Source organism: Capricornis sumatraensis, chromosome 14 (genome assembly GCF_032405125.1).
Source record: "Capricornis sumatraensis isolate serow.1 chromosome 14, serow.2, whole genome shotgun sequence".
In the NCBI taxonomy this organism is placed as follows: Eukaryota; Metazoa; Chordata; class Mammalia; order Artiodactyla; family Bovidae; genus Capricornis; species Capricornis sumatraensis.
In genome coordinates this window covers 66,588,307-66,604,325 of record NC_091082.1, presented here as the reverse complement: position 1 = coordinate 66,604,325, position 16,019 = coordinate 66,588,307, and the positions used below count along the sequence as shown (strand labels likewise).

Sequence of the window (16,019 nt, the reverse complement as noted above, 5' to 3'; positions counted from 1 at the left end):
GCTCAGGCTGGGGTGACCTCTCCCAGACACCCCCTCTGGGCTCTCAGGGCACTCAGGCTGGTGCTCAGCATGCTTACAGGGGGGATGCAGTGCCCCTCTGAGCTGGGCATGAGAGCATCTTGCCTTAAGTGACCCTCAGGAAAGATGGCAGGAACCGCCCCCACTCCCCCCCGCCCCCCGCTTGGCCCCGCCTTCCCCCAGAGCCTTTGGGGGCACAGATTCTCCTTCTTCTCTTGGAGCTGCCCCAGGGATCAGCCCAGGACAGAAACTCTGCCTTGAATGGATGCAGCTGGTGTTTGGCTATCTATGAGTGAAATCCATCCCCCATCCGCCCCAACCTCAAACTCTTTTATTGTTATTCCCTGGTTTTAGTCAAGAGTTTTTGAAATTTGCAACAACTGAGGCTATCCAGAGGACGGAAATCTTCGAGTACTGTCAGATGCTGGGCCGTCCCCGATCCTTCATCCCTTCTTTCCAGGTAACTGAATGCTCACGACGCCCTATCAGCATCTGATGGCTGTGGGCGGCTGGATTCTCAGCCTTGCTCTCTGGCAGGCGGTCATCCACTGGGCTTTTCCTCATGAGCTGGAGTGTGGGAAGGGTTAGGATTTCTTTCTAGGTCCCCTCAAGGTCTGCGTTTTAAGACAGGAAAGCAAAACATGGCAGCAGCCTCTGTGCGGCGGGCTCCTGCCTCCCTTCTGACAAAGGAGAATCAGGCAGGCGCCCCTGGGCCCTGCTCTTGTCTGCAGCTCCTTCCGATATTCTGTCTCCAGATGGCTCCGTCTTCTCCTTGGCTCCACGGCCATCCTGCCCGGAGCGGCCCCCGGCTGTTCACATTCCTACTGTCCTCTGACCTGCCGCTCCCATCTCTCTCAGATGCCTCCATCTTTAACTCTGGAATTCCTCCCTGCTCTGTCCTTTGGCCCCTGTCCTTCCTTTTTCCTCTCAGGGCTGCAGGTATGTGGGCAGCATCCATGTCCAGGTTCTAACCTGTCAACCTCTCTACTGGACGCCCTGGTGTCCCCTTTGATCCCCAGAGACTTCTTCAGTGATTGTAGTGAGAATGTATCCGGTGGCAACACACACACACAGACACGCAGACCACCACCAAACACAAAACAAAGCCTTGGAGATGAATGGATTACTGTCTATAGGGCCGTGACCCAGTTAGTATCTTCTGTAAGGGTTTCACACACACACACACACACCACCACCAAACACAAAGCAAAGCCTGGAGATGAGTGGATTACTGTCCATAGGGCCGTGACCCAGTCGGTATCTTCTGTGAGGGTCTGACCGGAGGCCCGCCTTTCCCAGCGCAGCCCTGCCCAGCGGGCTCCTCTGTGTCTGCGCAGGTCTTCAGTCTGTCTCTTCTGTACTCATCCCACCTCTCAGCTGTCTTTGGGCTGATAGCAGTGAGATTCGCTGTTTTTAGGGAATGAGTTTTGCACACCGGGCACTGTGCTATGCTCCTCTAACTGAGTGATCTCTAATTCTGTGAGGCAGGCTCCAAGGAGTTACATGCTATTGGCTCACATCTCTTGGGTGCCATTTGCTCTAGGGACTTTACATGGATTATCTCATTGAATCTTTGAAACCACCAAGGGGGAGATCGTAGTATCATCCCCCTATTAGAGCGAGGAAACCAAGGTGCGGAGAGGAGGTGGGTGAACTAGTTTCATGCTCCATACCAGCATAGAGCTGGGGTTTGAACTTGGGTCTGTCTGATTCTCAGCCCCTCTGTTCTCCATCTGGCTCTGTCCCTCATGTGTCTCTGAACCCTTACCTGTATCTGCCTGTACTCTCCCTCTTAGGCTTGAAGCCCCTTCCACCAGAGGCATTTTTTTTCTTCTTTTACCTGTGCCCCTGGCACCTGGTCCTCTGCCAGACACCAGGCTTCCCAGAGATACAGGCTGCCTGATAAGAAGTGGAGAGGCTGGTGCATTTCCATGGTGACCAGTGCCTAGGGAGACTCCGCTGATGTGCCTTCCACCCCATTCTCTGCAATGATGGAACTGCAGGCTGGGTTTGGAACTGTGTCTATACATAGATAGAATGCCCTAAATGTTGCAAGGCCCTCTTTAATATTTGGACCCAGAGTTAGAGGAAGTTGGCAGTCCACTGACTTCCAAGAAGTCTTATCTCCACTTCTCTCTTTCTGGCCCTGCTCCTCTTCGCAGGTGTATAAGCTCCTTTATGCTTCCCGTCTGGCAGATTATGGCCTCACGTCCCAGGCCTTGCATTACTGCGAAGCCATTGGCACAGCCCTCCTGAGCCACGGAGAGAGCAGCCACCCTGTGCTATTAGTGGAACTCATCAAGGTGAGCTTCTCAAAGGGTTCTCTGCAGGTGTGTTATCTTCAGTGTTCAGAGAAAGCTATTGTAAAGCGGCTCAGAGCCCCATTTCATCTTTTTTGAACATGCTATAAAATTGGAGCCCCTGGCTGTCTTTGACCACATATGCATGCCCAAATGTGATAAGCAGAGGCCTGACACTGCATAAAGAAGGATGCTATGGGTGGGAGGGGCGGGGGGCGGGAGTCGGTTTGAAATAGGGGGACTGGAAACCAGGCGTGTGCTGTGCAAGGAAGTCATTCTTGCATCTGCTTTTTTGGTACAGTAAAAATGCATGTTATGGCAAACCATCCTAATTATAAAAGCTGGGCTTAGAAAATATATTTTAGTGATTAAAATGGGAAATGATCCTTATTAAAATGCTTTTAAATGCATGGAATATTTTATCACATGTGAGATACATTCAAAAAAGAGAAAACAAAAACATCAACTTTCAGTTCCTGGGAAAGAAAACAATCAGGCAAATAGTTGTTCCAATTAATTGAAGAAAAATCCATTAGCTGAGAGTAAAAAGGCAGCCTACCATCACTTTTTGCTTTGCTTTAAATGAGGCCCAAGTGTTGGATTCTGTAGCCAGTAAAATCTGTGCTACTGAGTGCCCTTAATGGCAAATTCCTGCCAACAGGATGATGGTTGTAGGCAGCTCAGGAGACAGAAGGGAGGAGTCACAAAGTTTGGGGACTTTACGATGGGATGTTATTGTTGTTTTTTAGTCACTGAGTTGTGTCCTACTGTTTGCGACCCCATCAAGGCTCCTCTGTCCATGCGATTTCCCAGGCAAGGATACTGGAGTGGGTTGCCATTCTCCCCTCCAGGGGATCTTCCTGACCCAGGGATCAAACCTGCGCCTCCTGCATTGGCAGGCAGATTCTTTACCACTGAGCCACCAGAAAAGCAATGACTGAATAATCTTGCAACATAAGCAGTCCTTCGACCGGCAACATGGGCTTGTTAGCAATGCCTGATCTCAGGCCCCACAGACTTCTGGGATCGGAATTAGCATTTTAACAAAATCCCGGGTGGTTCCTACCAGCTCTGAAGTTTGAGAAGCACTGCTCCTGAGAACAGCTTTGCAGAGACGTAGAGCAGAGTAGCAGTTTCTCCTCGTATTTTATTTAGTATCTAACACCAGGATGGTTTAACTGTTTATGTTGCGATTTGAGGAAGGTATCTGCTGAATTTGCTATTTGGCAGTTCTTTGTAATCTGATTTACAAGTGAGCAAAGGCTTCCTTTTTTCTTACTGCCATTTCTCCTACTTCTCTCCCTCCTTTTCTCTCTCTTACCATCTGGGCACAGCTGGCAGAGAGACTGAAGCTGTCAGATCCTCTGGTTTTAGAACGCCACCGCCACCGAGGAGACAGGGACCTGGAGCCGGACTGGCTGGTGCACCTTCGGGGGCACCACAGGGAGCTGCAGGTGAGGGGGCGGGTGGTCCTCTAGACACAGCGTAGGCAGGCACTGACCTCAGCAAGTCCCCAAAACCATGGAGGGCCGTGGTGTCCTCTGTCCCCAGGGAAGCACAGCCTGGTGGGGGAGGGGGTAGCACTCAGCTTCCGCTAACGCGCTCCCCTCCCGGGGGGAGACATTTTCCTGTGTTCCCCTGTGAGACAGTGGGACCCTCTCCCGAGTCACCCGGCCACCCTTCTCTGAATGACCATCAAAGCTTCCGTCTCTGTGAGGAACAGTGGCTCACGGTGGCCCGGTGCCACTTTCATGTAATGTAGAGCAAATGCTTAAAAGACTTCCGGACCTTTCCTTTTTTTTTTTTTTTTATTCTGACAATTGCAAAAGCAGCTGGTAGTAATTGTCACAGTAATTGGAACAAGGCCTCCTCCATCTCCTTTCTTCCTCTGTCTCTGAGAAAGGGGCAGGTGGATTTTTTTTTTTTTTTTTTAGACACACGTGGCCCTTGCTTCCCCCGTGTGCTTTGGGCCCTGGGGCCCGTGGTTTAGTTCCCTCTTCTTGCCCCTTCCTCTGGGAGAGGAGGATGCCCTGGCCTCTGCCTGCTGTCTCCGAGCAGAGCTGGGAGGTAGGAAGACCCGTGGGCCCCCCACCCCCAACCCCTCACAGCCCCCACATTCACCTGAGGCTCCCTTACCTCGTCACTGCCGAAGTGTCTTGACTTCATTTCAAATCATGTTTCCTATTTTTGTTTTCCTTTGTGTCACCTAAGAGGATTTTACTTTATCTTAATAGCGAAAGGAAGCAGGAGATGTTGGGGGTCCTCAGTCTGCTCAAGTGGTTATTTCAGAAGCCGGAAAAACTCCAGGTACCTAAACTAATGAACTGAGTGTGTAAATAACCGACTCTTGGGATCTGATTATAGGAGATAACCTAACAAAAAACTTTCCCGCTTCGTTGCCTGGAGTGCCTTCCTCGCCTGTGTCAGTCTGACCTGTGGTCCAGGCTTCTCTCTACACAGCCCCGCCGGCCACAGCCTTCCCTGGCACTTCTGTTTCCGCATTGCTAGAGGTTTTGTTTCACACTCAGGCTTTAATCTTGTTGTTGCTGAGTCGTTACATAGTTGCCTCGCTTGTGTCAGTACCAGCTCCTGGGTGGATGCATTTCTTGGCGCCCGAGGTGGTGGATCACCTGTATTTCACGTTAGTGGGGGGTACATCGGAAGCGCCTATGCTGTTTGAGCATCAGTTGCCGCATACGTGAAATAGGCTTCAAAGTGTTTTCAGCAGATCCCTCCTTTTCCCTTAGGATGCTTCAGTTGTTGCGCTGGGCAGACATTATTATCCCAGTTAACTCCATGCTGTTTCCCCAAATAGCACTCACTGGTGGGGTGAGGACAGGGGTCTCACAGCTTTGCTTCTGGCTGGTTCCCAGCCTTTTGTACCTCCTTTAGGGATGATTAAGGGGATAGCAAGGATGGGCAGGCCTTGGTCTCTGTATCCCGGCTTTGCTGCTGTGCCCCAGAATCGGTGAGGGGAGAGGGATGTAGGAGAGCAGGCTGGGTGCTCCTGAGTGGTCACTTCCCCTGGCAAACAGCCGTGTCTCCTGCTGCCCTATCAAGCGGGTAGGTCAGCCTACCTCACTGGTCCCATAATTTGGGCCAACCATTGTCCACGTCCACAGTCCACACCTTGGTCTGTCTCGTCAGCAACACAGTGGAGCCAGAAAGGATGTCACCAAGTCCCCTTCCTGGGCCAAAGCTCTTATCTTTCAAAACAAAGCCATCATTTCTGTAGTCTGATTTGGGTTTTACATTGAAACTTTCTAAATGTCAAGTACCCCAGTCCATTAGTAAATCCATAAAAAAAAGTTTATCCAAAAGCTAAAAAGTGTGGAGTTAGACTAAATGGTCATTTCTGCCATCCCAACCCCCTGGTTTAAAAGGCTGAGAGATCATACAAGCTGTGAGGGAGATAGTTTTGAAAACTCTAAGTCATAAGCGGTGGAAGGTGTTACAATCGCTGCTGTGTTATACTTGTCCCATTGATGGTGGCCACATCAACTGGCCTGTCCTCGTCACTGCTTTCCAAAGAGCAGGCTTGTTCCTGGTTAGTCCACACAAAGGCCACATTACAGGTCTCACCTCTTCTTCTTTGTCCTGTGTCCTTAGAAAACACTTTCTATCAGGGTCTTTCTGGACCTCAAGGCAACTCAGAAGCCAATGGTGACCACTCAGCTCTGTGGCCAACTCTGGAGCAGTCGGGCCCGGCCCAGCTCAGCCCACAGCAGCCCGGCTCCTACCCAACAGGTGGCGGTTCTGGGCAGATGGGGGTCCCAGTGCCTCTCTACTCGGTTCCTGAGACCCATCTGCTGGGGCCCATTGGCAGTGTGGCAGTGACAGAGGCTCCCGGAGGAACAGCTTGGGAGGAAGCCCAGCAGATACACCTGGCCCCTGGTAAGAGCTGCCAGCAAGGCAGCGAGCCTTGGGTGGGAGGTGTGGAGGGGAGCAAGCAGAGGAGGGCGGTGCAGGGGCCAGTGTGGGATGTGGGGTGGGAGCTTGTGAAGCCCTGGGTGGTGGGTGTGCACGTGATTGAGGGCTTCCGGGTGTCAGACCTGGGCTGGTAACTTCGCGTTCATCCGAGGGAGACGGCTCTCTCCCATTCCAGCCCCGCTCTCTGCTGGGACAAACACAGCACAGCCTCCAGCAGCTGCTCTGGCCCTCCTTTTGGATTCCGTAGTTTCCAGGAGAGAGGCATAGAAGGCAAGACAGGGCCACTTGTGCCTCCAGCTGCAGTTTAGGCCAAGGCCTCTTTCTGAAGTCATCTGTGTCAGGGGCTGCAGGCAGAGGCGCGTGCTTCTGTCTTGTCCCGTCAGATCTTGGACAACAGGTGCCGAGTGTGGGTGAGCAGTGCCGAGTGATGCCAGGGAAGTGCAGGAAGCCAAGCGGAAGGGCCAGATCTTAGGCCTTCCAAGACAAGGGCCCATCCAAGATGGGAGGCTCTCATGGAGGGGATGCCTGGGAGGATCCCTGTGACCCAGCCTGACTTGGCTCTCATTTCAGGGTTCTCGTGGAGTGATCTTGGTTTGGGGTGGAGGTTGGGTGAGTGGCATGTTCTGGGGTGGCCGGAATTGAGAGGCTTGTGCAAATGGACCTCATATTTATTCTGATCCACTGGGGGCTATGTGCCCAGAGCTCTGGCCACTTGGCAATTAGGAAAGCTGGCTGTGTTCCCATTACCCTTCTTCAGGAGAGAAGGGAAAGACCCAACTTCACATCCTGATTTCTGTTGTGTTTTATGCCATAGGAGAGAACACAGTGTCTCCAGAAACCCTCCAGCATCCTGGTGGGCAGAAGGCTGTTTCCAGACCCCAGGTGAGAGGACAGAGTCCCCAGAAGACAGCACCCACTCTGAGCTGTAGATTCCCTCCAGCTGCCCCAGTTGCTGAGCCACATGCAGGCACCTTCCTGTGCCCTGCACCAGCCCTTCCTTCCACATTGCCCCTTGCTTCTTTCTACACTGGATCCCGAGAGGTGGAGAGGAGGCTCGTTCTTGTTCATTTCACTCCTGCCAACCTGTGTCCATGGGGGCAGGACTGGGTTTGCCTCTGGTCTTGCACATCAGCCCCCTCCAATGCCCTCTTCTTACTGATGCACTGAACACTTGCTGTGCTCTGCGCCATCAGAGAAGACTCTTGATATTTCTATCTTTAACATTTTTACCTTGCTCTATTTCTGAGAAGGACCTATGGCAGCTGTGTCTCTTCTCTTCAGGTCTTGGAGGTAACCATGTCTAGTTAATCGTCTATTCAGCTGTTGAGTGAATGAGTCCCTCCACTAGTAACAGGCATTGCTGGTCCAAATTTAAGATACTCTCTAGCTTTGCCTGGTTGGAAGTGATGTCATAGAACTGTCTTGAGTAGTAACTAAGCTACAGACCTTAAAACATGTTTTTTCCCCCTAAATTAGTGCTTTATTGTTATACAAAATCTGAAAAACAGAAAATGTCATGTAAAGTGTCAAACAGCCATCACTCAGAATCTCATAGCCAAATAGTTTATTTTCGTCTTATATTTTTTCTATGTACACATTTCTCATGCTATCTGAAAGCAGAGCCTTCCTATGAAACCTTTTGTAAGTCTAAATGAAGTGAAGGGAAGAAGCAATTACCTCAGTACACATCTTGCTCACAATGCACAAAATGAATCAAGATGAAGCACAGATGCTCACAGATACGGTTCAAACCCACGTGAGATGCTGAGTGTAGTTTCCGGTAAAGGAGCTTGGTGGGGCCAGTCTCACTGATTGGGATACGAGCTGCCTCTAAAATGGCTCCTACAAAACAAATGCTGAATGCTTTTTTCGCTTTCTGACTTTTTTGGTAAAAGTGAAAGTCCTCTTTGGGTTTTTGTTTGTTTGTTTGTTAGTGAAAATAGGTACTAATGTCAGTCTTTGGTAAAAGCAAAGTTGTATGATACAAACTTTCAAAGAGTGAAGGAGGCCGTCTATATGGGTGTATATATAGATGTGTGTATGGGCTTCCCAGTGGTGCTAGTGCTAAAGATCGCGCCTGCCCATGCAGGAGACTTAAGCAATGAGTGTTTGATCACTGGCTTGGGAAGATCCCCGGGTTGGGAAGATGCCCGGAGGAGGGCACGGCAACCCACTCCAGTATTCTTGCCTGGAAAATTCAATGGACAGAGGAGCCTGGCAGGCTACAGTCCATAGGGTTGCAAAAATTCGGGCATGACTGAAGCGACTTAGCCCACATGCATAAGTGTGTATATATATACACATACATGTCTTTGCGACCCCATGGACTATAGCCTATCAGGCTCCTCCATCCATGGGATTTTCCAGGCAAGAGTGCTAGAGTGGATTGCCATTTCCTTCTCCAGGGGATCTTCCCGACCCAGGAATCAAACCCGGGTCTCCCGCATTGCAGGCAGATGCTTTACCGTCTGAGCCACCAGGGAAGCCTGTTATACACATACATGTGTTTTTAAATGGTTGAAAACATAGGTAGATGAAGCTTTATTTTCTATTTTTAACACTATAAAATGATATTTTCCATGTCATTCTTAAATATGATTTTTAGTTTTGGTGTGATAAATTCACTGTATGGAAACATCGTTGCTCATGAGTTTATTCATTCACAAATACGGAGATCCTGCAGTGTCCCTGGTCCTCTTATCAAGGCTGGGGATACATAGGGAACTAGACAAAGCCTACCTTCATGGGGCTTCTGTTCAGTAGAGGCGACTGCAAATAAACCACTGTACGCTTGAGGGATGTTCCTTTAGATGGTGTGGGAGGCAGTGCGTCTCTGAGCTCAGCATGGAGGGTGGGCATGAGCCAGGTAAGTATTCAGGGAAGAAGTGTTCAAGGCAGGGGGCATAGCAAGAGCAAAGACCCTATAATAAGATGACCTGGCACAACTGAGGGAGAGTATGGGCTGTATCTAGAGAGGGACGAGGGAACTCCGTGATGGTCCAGTGGTTAGGACTTTGCTTGTGCTTTCATTACTGAGGGCTTGGGGTCAGTCCCTGATTGGAGAACTAAGATCCTGCAAGCTGTTCAGTGTGGTCAAAAAAGTGAAAAAAAAAAAAAAATTGAGGAGAGGGCTAAGAAGCCAGACTAGAGAGACAGAGAAAGGCAGGATTATAGAGGGCCTGGTAGGCCCTGGAAGGAGCTCAGATTTTAATTCGTCTTTACTACTTTGTTAAGCACTTCAAGTGTCTCTCTCTTCCTTTTCTTTTCTACTCTTTCTCCTTACTCCTCCCTTCCCTTCCCTTCATATGTAAAACACAGTGATGGACATTCTAACATATAATCCTTGTGTTTTTCTTGAATTACTCAATTAGGAGAGAAATTCCTAGAAGGAAAGTCAGACAGCTTGGGTTTGAATCCTTGCTCTGCCCTTAACTAGCTGTGTGATCTTATACAGGTTGCTTTTCTGTGTGTTAGTTTTCTCTCATGTTAAATGGGATGATAATAACAGTACCTACCTAACAGGATAGTTGTAAGGATTAGATGACTCACTGTATATAAAATGCTCAGAATACTACTTGGTACACAGTAAGTTCTATACTCATTAGAATAAAAAATGAAACTTTTTCTGTATTTGCAAAAGTGTTTTTTCTAAAGGTTATACCAATTATCTTTTTCTGAGGGTACAAATTGTAAATACAGCACAAAAGGACAAATACTGTATGGTTCCACTTATACAAGCCATCTAGAATAGGCAAACTCATAGAGACAGAAAGCGTAGAGGTTCTCAGGGGCCAGAGGGAAGAAGGAAAAATGGGGAGTTAGTTTTAATGGGAACAGAGTTTCTGTTGAGGTTAATGAAAATTTCTGAAAATGGAAAGCGGTGATGGTTATGCAACATCATGAATATTCTAATACACTGAACTGTACACTTTAAGTGGTTAAATGGGTAAACTGTAGGAAATGTATTGGGTTGGCCAAAAAGTTATTTGGATTTTTCCGTAAGGTGTTACAGACAAACCTGAGCGAACTTTTTGGGCAACCCGATATATTCTACCACACACACAAAATTAATACACAGGGATGTGGGTGTATTTTACTTCCCCCGGTACAGCTGCTCACAGTTCATCTTGAGCAAGTCAGCTAGGAAGTAAGGTCTGGGATGAGTTCGATTCGGTGGTTGTCAACCTTCCCTGATGTTTGCATTTAGAGGTTCCCTGAAGGGTGTTTCCTGGCTCTCTTCATCTCCAGTGGAAGCATTCCATACCCCTGCTCCAGGCCTTGGCATAGTGCTGGAAACCTGATGCTCCTAGGGACTAGTAGCACAGTGGCCAAAACCCTGTAGGATTAAGGATGATCTGAAGATTGAGACTGGGCTCTACCCTTGTCCTGAGACCTTCAGCAAGTTATTCCTTGGGGCTAAATCGTGGTTCCCCATCAGTCATATTAGATCCTGTAAGGCTATCCCGCTGATCTATTGAGCAGGTCAGCTGAGGGAATTCACGTGAATGTGCCTTTGTAACCTGTCAAGTGCTATAAAGCTGTTACTTCTCTTTTCTCTAATTCCAGGTGCCACTGATTCCCAGAGCTCGAAGTATTTCCGAGAGTCCCACTGTATCAGTCAAGGAGGATGGGGAGGAGTCCTCCGAGGAGGCAGATACAAAATCTTCCCAAAATACCGTCCAGAGAGAAAAGCTCGGAAACGTGAAGGAGAACGCAAAGGTGGAGGGATGTTTTTCTTACCGGTTGGTGGTGCAGAGCTGGGGAGCTGGGCTCTTGTGGGGTCCCCTCCTCTCCTGTCTCACCACCGTCACAGTGAGGGGGGGTTAATCTCCACCCTGCAGACCACAGAACTCCCCATCTCTCTTCCAGAGCTCAAGGTTTGGCTGGTTCAGCTGGTTCCGCTCGAAGCCCACCCACAACGCATCCCCCTCTGGAGACGAAGACTCGTCTGACAGCTCGGATTCTGAGGTAACCTTGGGTGGAAGGTTGCAGGGGGCTGGGCAGGGAAGCTCCCTCTCCTGTGGCCCCTTCTGAGGAAGTTTCCTCAGCTCCAGGAGGGCCTGGAGGTAGCCTCTCCACCCTGGTCTGGATGAAACTGGTCTTGTGATGGGAGGTTGTGGGAGACAGATTGGTCCAGTGAGGGGAGAGGCAGATGATGAAAGGCCTTAAAAGTTAGGATGTAGAATTTTAACTTTCGAGAGCCGGCAGTGACTTGGCTTATTGAGCAGAGCAGTGGTATGAAGAGAATGGAGTGTGCTGAAGAGGAGGCCAGCCCTGGTTGAGGGTGGAGGCCACCGTGTGGGTGCTGCAGGAATGCAAGCAGGTGGCACGGACGTGTGGACCATCAGCGCCACCCTCCTTTCTCCACTAAGCAGGAGATGCCCAGGGCAGCGTCTCCACCTCAGCCCAGCCCAAGCCTCTCACTGACACCTGCCCCAGATCCCCAGTCTCTGCTGGGTGCCAGTGCCTTCTCCAGGGACACAGGTATGCCAGCTTCCTATCCTCTGGGCCCGCTGTGGTCCTCTCTGCAGTTTCCAGGGGGGATGGGGGAGCCTTCTGGGAGTGGGGACTCCTCTGTCCTGGGAAGCTGGAACACCCCCGATGCACTGCTTCCTAGGTGGAGATGAAGGCCGAGGGTCAGCGTCTGGTGCGGGGACAGCTGAGGGCCCGGGGAGTGGAGGCTTGTCGGGACCTGAGGTGAGCAGCCCACCTGTGTGTGAACTGAACTTTCATGGGGGCTGGAGGTGCTGCCCTGTGAGGGCCTGACTCGTGGAGAGTATGGAGAAAGCCTCTGTAGTAGTTTGCTAGGGCTGCCAGAACAAGGTGTCGTAGACTGTGCCGTTTAAACACCAGAGTATCTCCTCGCAGCTCTGGAGGCTGGAGAGCTGAGATGGAGGTGTCTGCAGAGGAGGTTTCTCCCAGGCTTGTAGATGGCCGTGTTCTCCCTGCGTCTTTATGTGGTCTTTCCCTGGTGTGTGTCTATGTCCAAATTTCCCCTTCTTACAAGAACACCGGTCATAATGGGTTAGGGCCCACTCTAATCACTTTAAAAAAATTAATTTTATTGAGTATGGGGCTTCTCTCATGGCTCAGATTGTAAAGAATCTGCCTGTAATGCAGGAAATGAGGGTTTGGTCCCTGGGTCAGGAAGATCCCGTGGAGAAGGGAATGGCCAGCCATTCCATTATTCTTGCCTGGATAGCTTTACAGTGGTGTGCTGGTTTCTGCTGTACAGCAGTGTGAATCAGCCATAAGTATACATATCTCTGCTCTTTTTTTGGATTTCCTTCCCATTTAGGTCACCATGGAGCACCAAATACAGTTCCCTGAGCTGTGCAGTAGTTAATCACCTCTTGAAAGACCCTGTCTCTGAATACATTCTGAGGTTCTGGGTTAGGACTTCACGACAAGAGGTCTGGGGCAGGAACATGAGTTAGCCCACTACTGCTTCCTTACGTGATGTCTAGAGAGTGGCCTTGGGACTTCCCTGGAGTCCAGTGGTTAAGACTCTGTGCTTCCAGTGCAGGGGGCACAGGTTCAATCCCTGGTTGAGGAACCCAGATCCCACATGTCACAAGGCACAGCCAAAAAAAAAAAAAAAAAAAAGAAGAAATGAAAAAAGGGAATGTCCTCTTTCCCTGTTTCCAGTAGGAGCTAGAGTTCACCAGTAACCCTTGCAAGGATTGTGATAAAGCCTTAACAAATTGTCCAGTATGGATTTCATGCCAATTGCTAGGAAAACAATTTTATTTCTTGGGGCCTGGTTATGGCACTCTTGTAGTATTTTAGGCTTTTCAAGGAATATGAGGTTGCTTTTTATGATGCTATTAGTACATTTTTTGTGGCCTTTTCTTCTCACACAGCAGCACCTGAGCCTCTGCAAAGCTCCCCCAGGCCCCTAGGGTGGCTGTCCCCATTGGAACTGTTTGTTTGAGCAAACTGTTTGTTTGCTCAGGATTCCCTGAGCTCTATCACAGGTGCATCTTTCTTTAAAAGTTTTTAAACTTTATTTATTATTTGTTTATTTTGACTCTGCTGGGTCTTTGCTACTACGTGGGCTTTCTTTGGTTGCAGTGAGTGGGTCTCTCTCTGGTTGCAGTGGCTTCTCTTCTCGCAGAGCACACGCTCTAGGCATGTAGGCTCAGTCGATGTGGCGCCCAGGCTTAGCTGCATGTGAAGTCTCCCTGAAGCAGGGATGGAACCTGCGTCCCCTGCATTGGCAGGTGGGTTCCCATCCACTGCATCACCAGGGACTGCGTCGCTTGACCAAAGTTGATTCTCAGGGAAGGCCCTTACAGTCTAGAATCCAGGAAGAGGTGACTAAGAGGATTTTCTATTATTTTCCATCACAGGGTGTTTCCACTGAGCTCTACTTCAACGCTGGTGTTCTGCCTCCCCCACCCCCTGTGAAAGGGAGTGTTCCTCTCTACAACCCATCTCAGGTTCCCCAGGTAAGGAGGTCCTGAGGGAGAGGGGTTTGGAGCATGGGTTCTGAGTGAAGGAGACCCTGGTTTATAACTTACTGATAACAACTTACTATGCCTGAGTTCTTCAGCAATGACTAACCTCTGTAAGCCTCAGTTTCTGCATCTGTAAAATGGGGTTAGTTGTAACTACCTCACTGGATAGTTGAGAGGATTAAATCAGGCAGCCTGAAAATGCTCAGTCAGTGTCACTATTATTAATATTGCTCTTGACCTTTCATAAGCCTCAAGAGAGACAATTTGTGTTGGTGTTAATTGTGTGGCTGCACCAGAGCAGTGTCCTGAGGGTGAGGGGATCAATGCAAACTTTGGCTGAAACTAAACTCCCTGCTTCTGCATGATCTGAGGCAGACTGCTTGCTTGGATGTGTTATTGACTTCTCTTCTTTATAAAATCAAGTTTCTTTCTCCTTATTTAAGAGGTAAAGGTGTTGTGTGAAAGAGAATAATGAGAATACCACATGGGAAGCCAAATGCTCCTGAAGCATTCTAGACTTTCAGGATGCATAAGCTCAATACAGCCAGTCAGCCCTCGGCGGAGTCATGCTTGGGGTTATAACCTCGTGCTGTGCTTGTCTTTTTCCAGCTCTCCACGGTTACCAGCCTGAACCGGGCAAATCGCCTAGCTCAGCGCCGCTATCCAACCCAGTCATGATGAGAAGGACCACCCATCCCAGGCTGGTCTCCCTGAAGCACAACTGTTATGTTGCTCTTGTTTCTTAATTTCCCAGCCCCTCTGCCATATTTGGGCCCCAAAGAGGGTTGTGCTAGCCAGTTGCTTCCACTGGGTATGGAGAAAGCAAGGGGACAGGGTCTCCCAGGACATAGCTCAGTTCAATCTCTTAAGATTAGCTTCACAGTGATGGTGGAAATGACTTCTTCAGGTGGAAAAGCTGGGTATATCATCAGTCTGGAGGGGAGTGGAATGCCATGGTAGCAGCATTAAGGACGCGGCTGTAGATCCTTGGAAAAATCAGGGCGTAAGAATTCCTCTGCGGGAATTGAAGATAACAGCACGGGACTCCGCAGCAGCAGTTACTGGGGAAGAGGCACTCAGAGCAATATTCTAGATTAACTTGACTCCTTCCACAGCCTTAGTTACAGACCAATTCATGGCTCTCATTAGCGAAGGAGTTTTGAATCTTGGAAACTCAATCGTTGTTTCCTGTCATCATTCTCTCTTGGGTGACATTTCGGCAGTTTCCTTCTTGGTTTTGGTTTGTGCACATTTTTTTTTTTAATGTGGTTCAGATTAATTATATTTCTCTCACTTTCTTAGCTGGTCCTATTTTTTCACATTCTGGCATCTGGCTATCAAGTTAGATTGCTGTAGGCATCATATTGTCATGGTAACTACTGAACCTAATGATGCAAATGGATGAAACATCAGTGTAATAAAGGACGGAAAATGTTCCCTAAAAATTCACCCCTTCCATAAGAGGAGAATTGAGTGTCTGAGATTGTTAATACTTCCCTTCCTCCCTCAGGCCTTTGCAAATTGCTGTTCAGAGGGTCAGAGGAGCCCGAGGGAGGAGGGGGCCATCTCGGAAATTTCCATTTCTCCTTTCAAACCCCCAGTAGGAATGACTCTTGCTGTTTGTCAGATTTGTTGAAAATTGCTCCTCACAAAGAACATTTCTTTGTATGTGTAATTGTACATACAGGTTTTGTACTTTAATGTACTACAGTTCTGATGTTGATAGCGATTAAAGCAAATAATTTTATAGCAGATGCTCGTCTATGGCTGATTTTTGCAGAGAGAGAGTACACATTGCGTACTGAGACTGCGTACTCAGTCTCTTCCCTGAGGTCTTTCTAAAAATGGTTTCATTGGGTGATAAGGTGCAGACAGCTGGAAAAAGCCCTTAATTAATGAAGAATCTAGGGACTGATCCTCTTAACTTGTCTACCGTTATTTTTACAATTAAAAAAAAATGAACAAACCTGCCTCTCATGAAAATTAGTTACTCCATTAACTAAATGTTGCACATTCTGTCCTCTAAGAAGTTTATTCATCTCTCAGATTAAATTAGGAAATGTACGTGTAAGTGTTTTGCATCTAGAAGGCCCTTGGTGAGTGCTGTTCCTCGGCTTCCTGAAGACTGCAGCCCCTTCAGTTTGATGTGCTGACACCCAGTGGCGGCACAGTGTCAGTAGTGTGAGTTTCAGAGGCACCAAATTGTTTAGACTTGAATCCTGGCTCACCCACAGTTCACCTTGTAATCTTGGACAGGGTTATCTAATTGTTCTTGTCTTCAATTCCCTCTTCTATAAAATGAGGATAATAA

The 16,019-nt window shown here is 48.8% G+C and overlaps 1 protein-coding gene across 2 annotated transcripts in view; it reads left to right on the top strand.

The window, feature by feature from the left end:
• SEC16B (SEC16 homolog B, endoplasmic reticulum export factor) overlaps positions 1-15,320 on the top strand; it is a 48,493-nt gene extending 33,173 nt beyond the window's left edge. Inside the window, exons 14-25 of one of the 2 annotated variants that reach the window (XM_068986069.1) lie at positions 373-478; positions 2,181-2,321; positions 3,653-3,772; positions 4,553-4,625; positions 5,928-6,212; positions 7,063-7,130; positions 10,815-10,967; positions 11,118-11,216; positions 11,624-11,732; positions 11,866-11,945; positions 13,601-13,699; positions 14,318-15,320. In XM_068986069.1, coding sequence (XP_068842170.1) covers positions 373-478; positions 2,181-2,321; positions 3,653-3,772; positions 4,553-4,625; positions 5,928-6,212; positions 7,063-7,130; positions 10,815-10,967; positions 11,118-11,216; positions 11,624-11,732; positions 11,866-11,945; positions 13,601-13,699; positions 14,318-14,386 — 1,402 coding nt within the window. In that variant the 3' untranslated portion in view covers positions 14,387-15,320. Of the gene's footprint in view, positions 1-372; positions 479-2,180; positions 2,322-3,652; positions 3,773-4,552; positions 4,626-5,927; positions 6,213-7,062; positions 7,131-10,814; positions 10,968-11,117; positions 11,217-11,620; positions 11,733-11,865; positions 11,946-13,600; positions 13,700-14,317 lie in introns of both variants that reach the window. The other variant, XM_068986071.1, reaches the window with a different exon arrangement.
• The last annotated feature ends 699 nt before the right edge of the window (positions 15,321-16,019 follow it).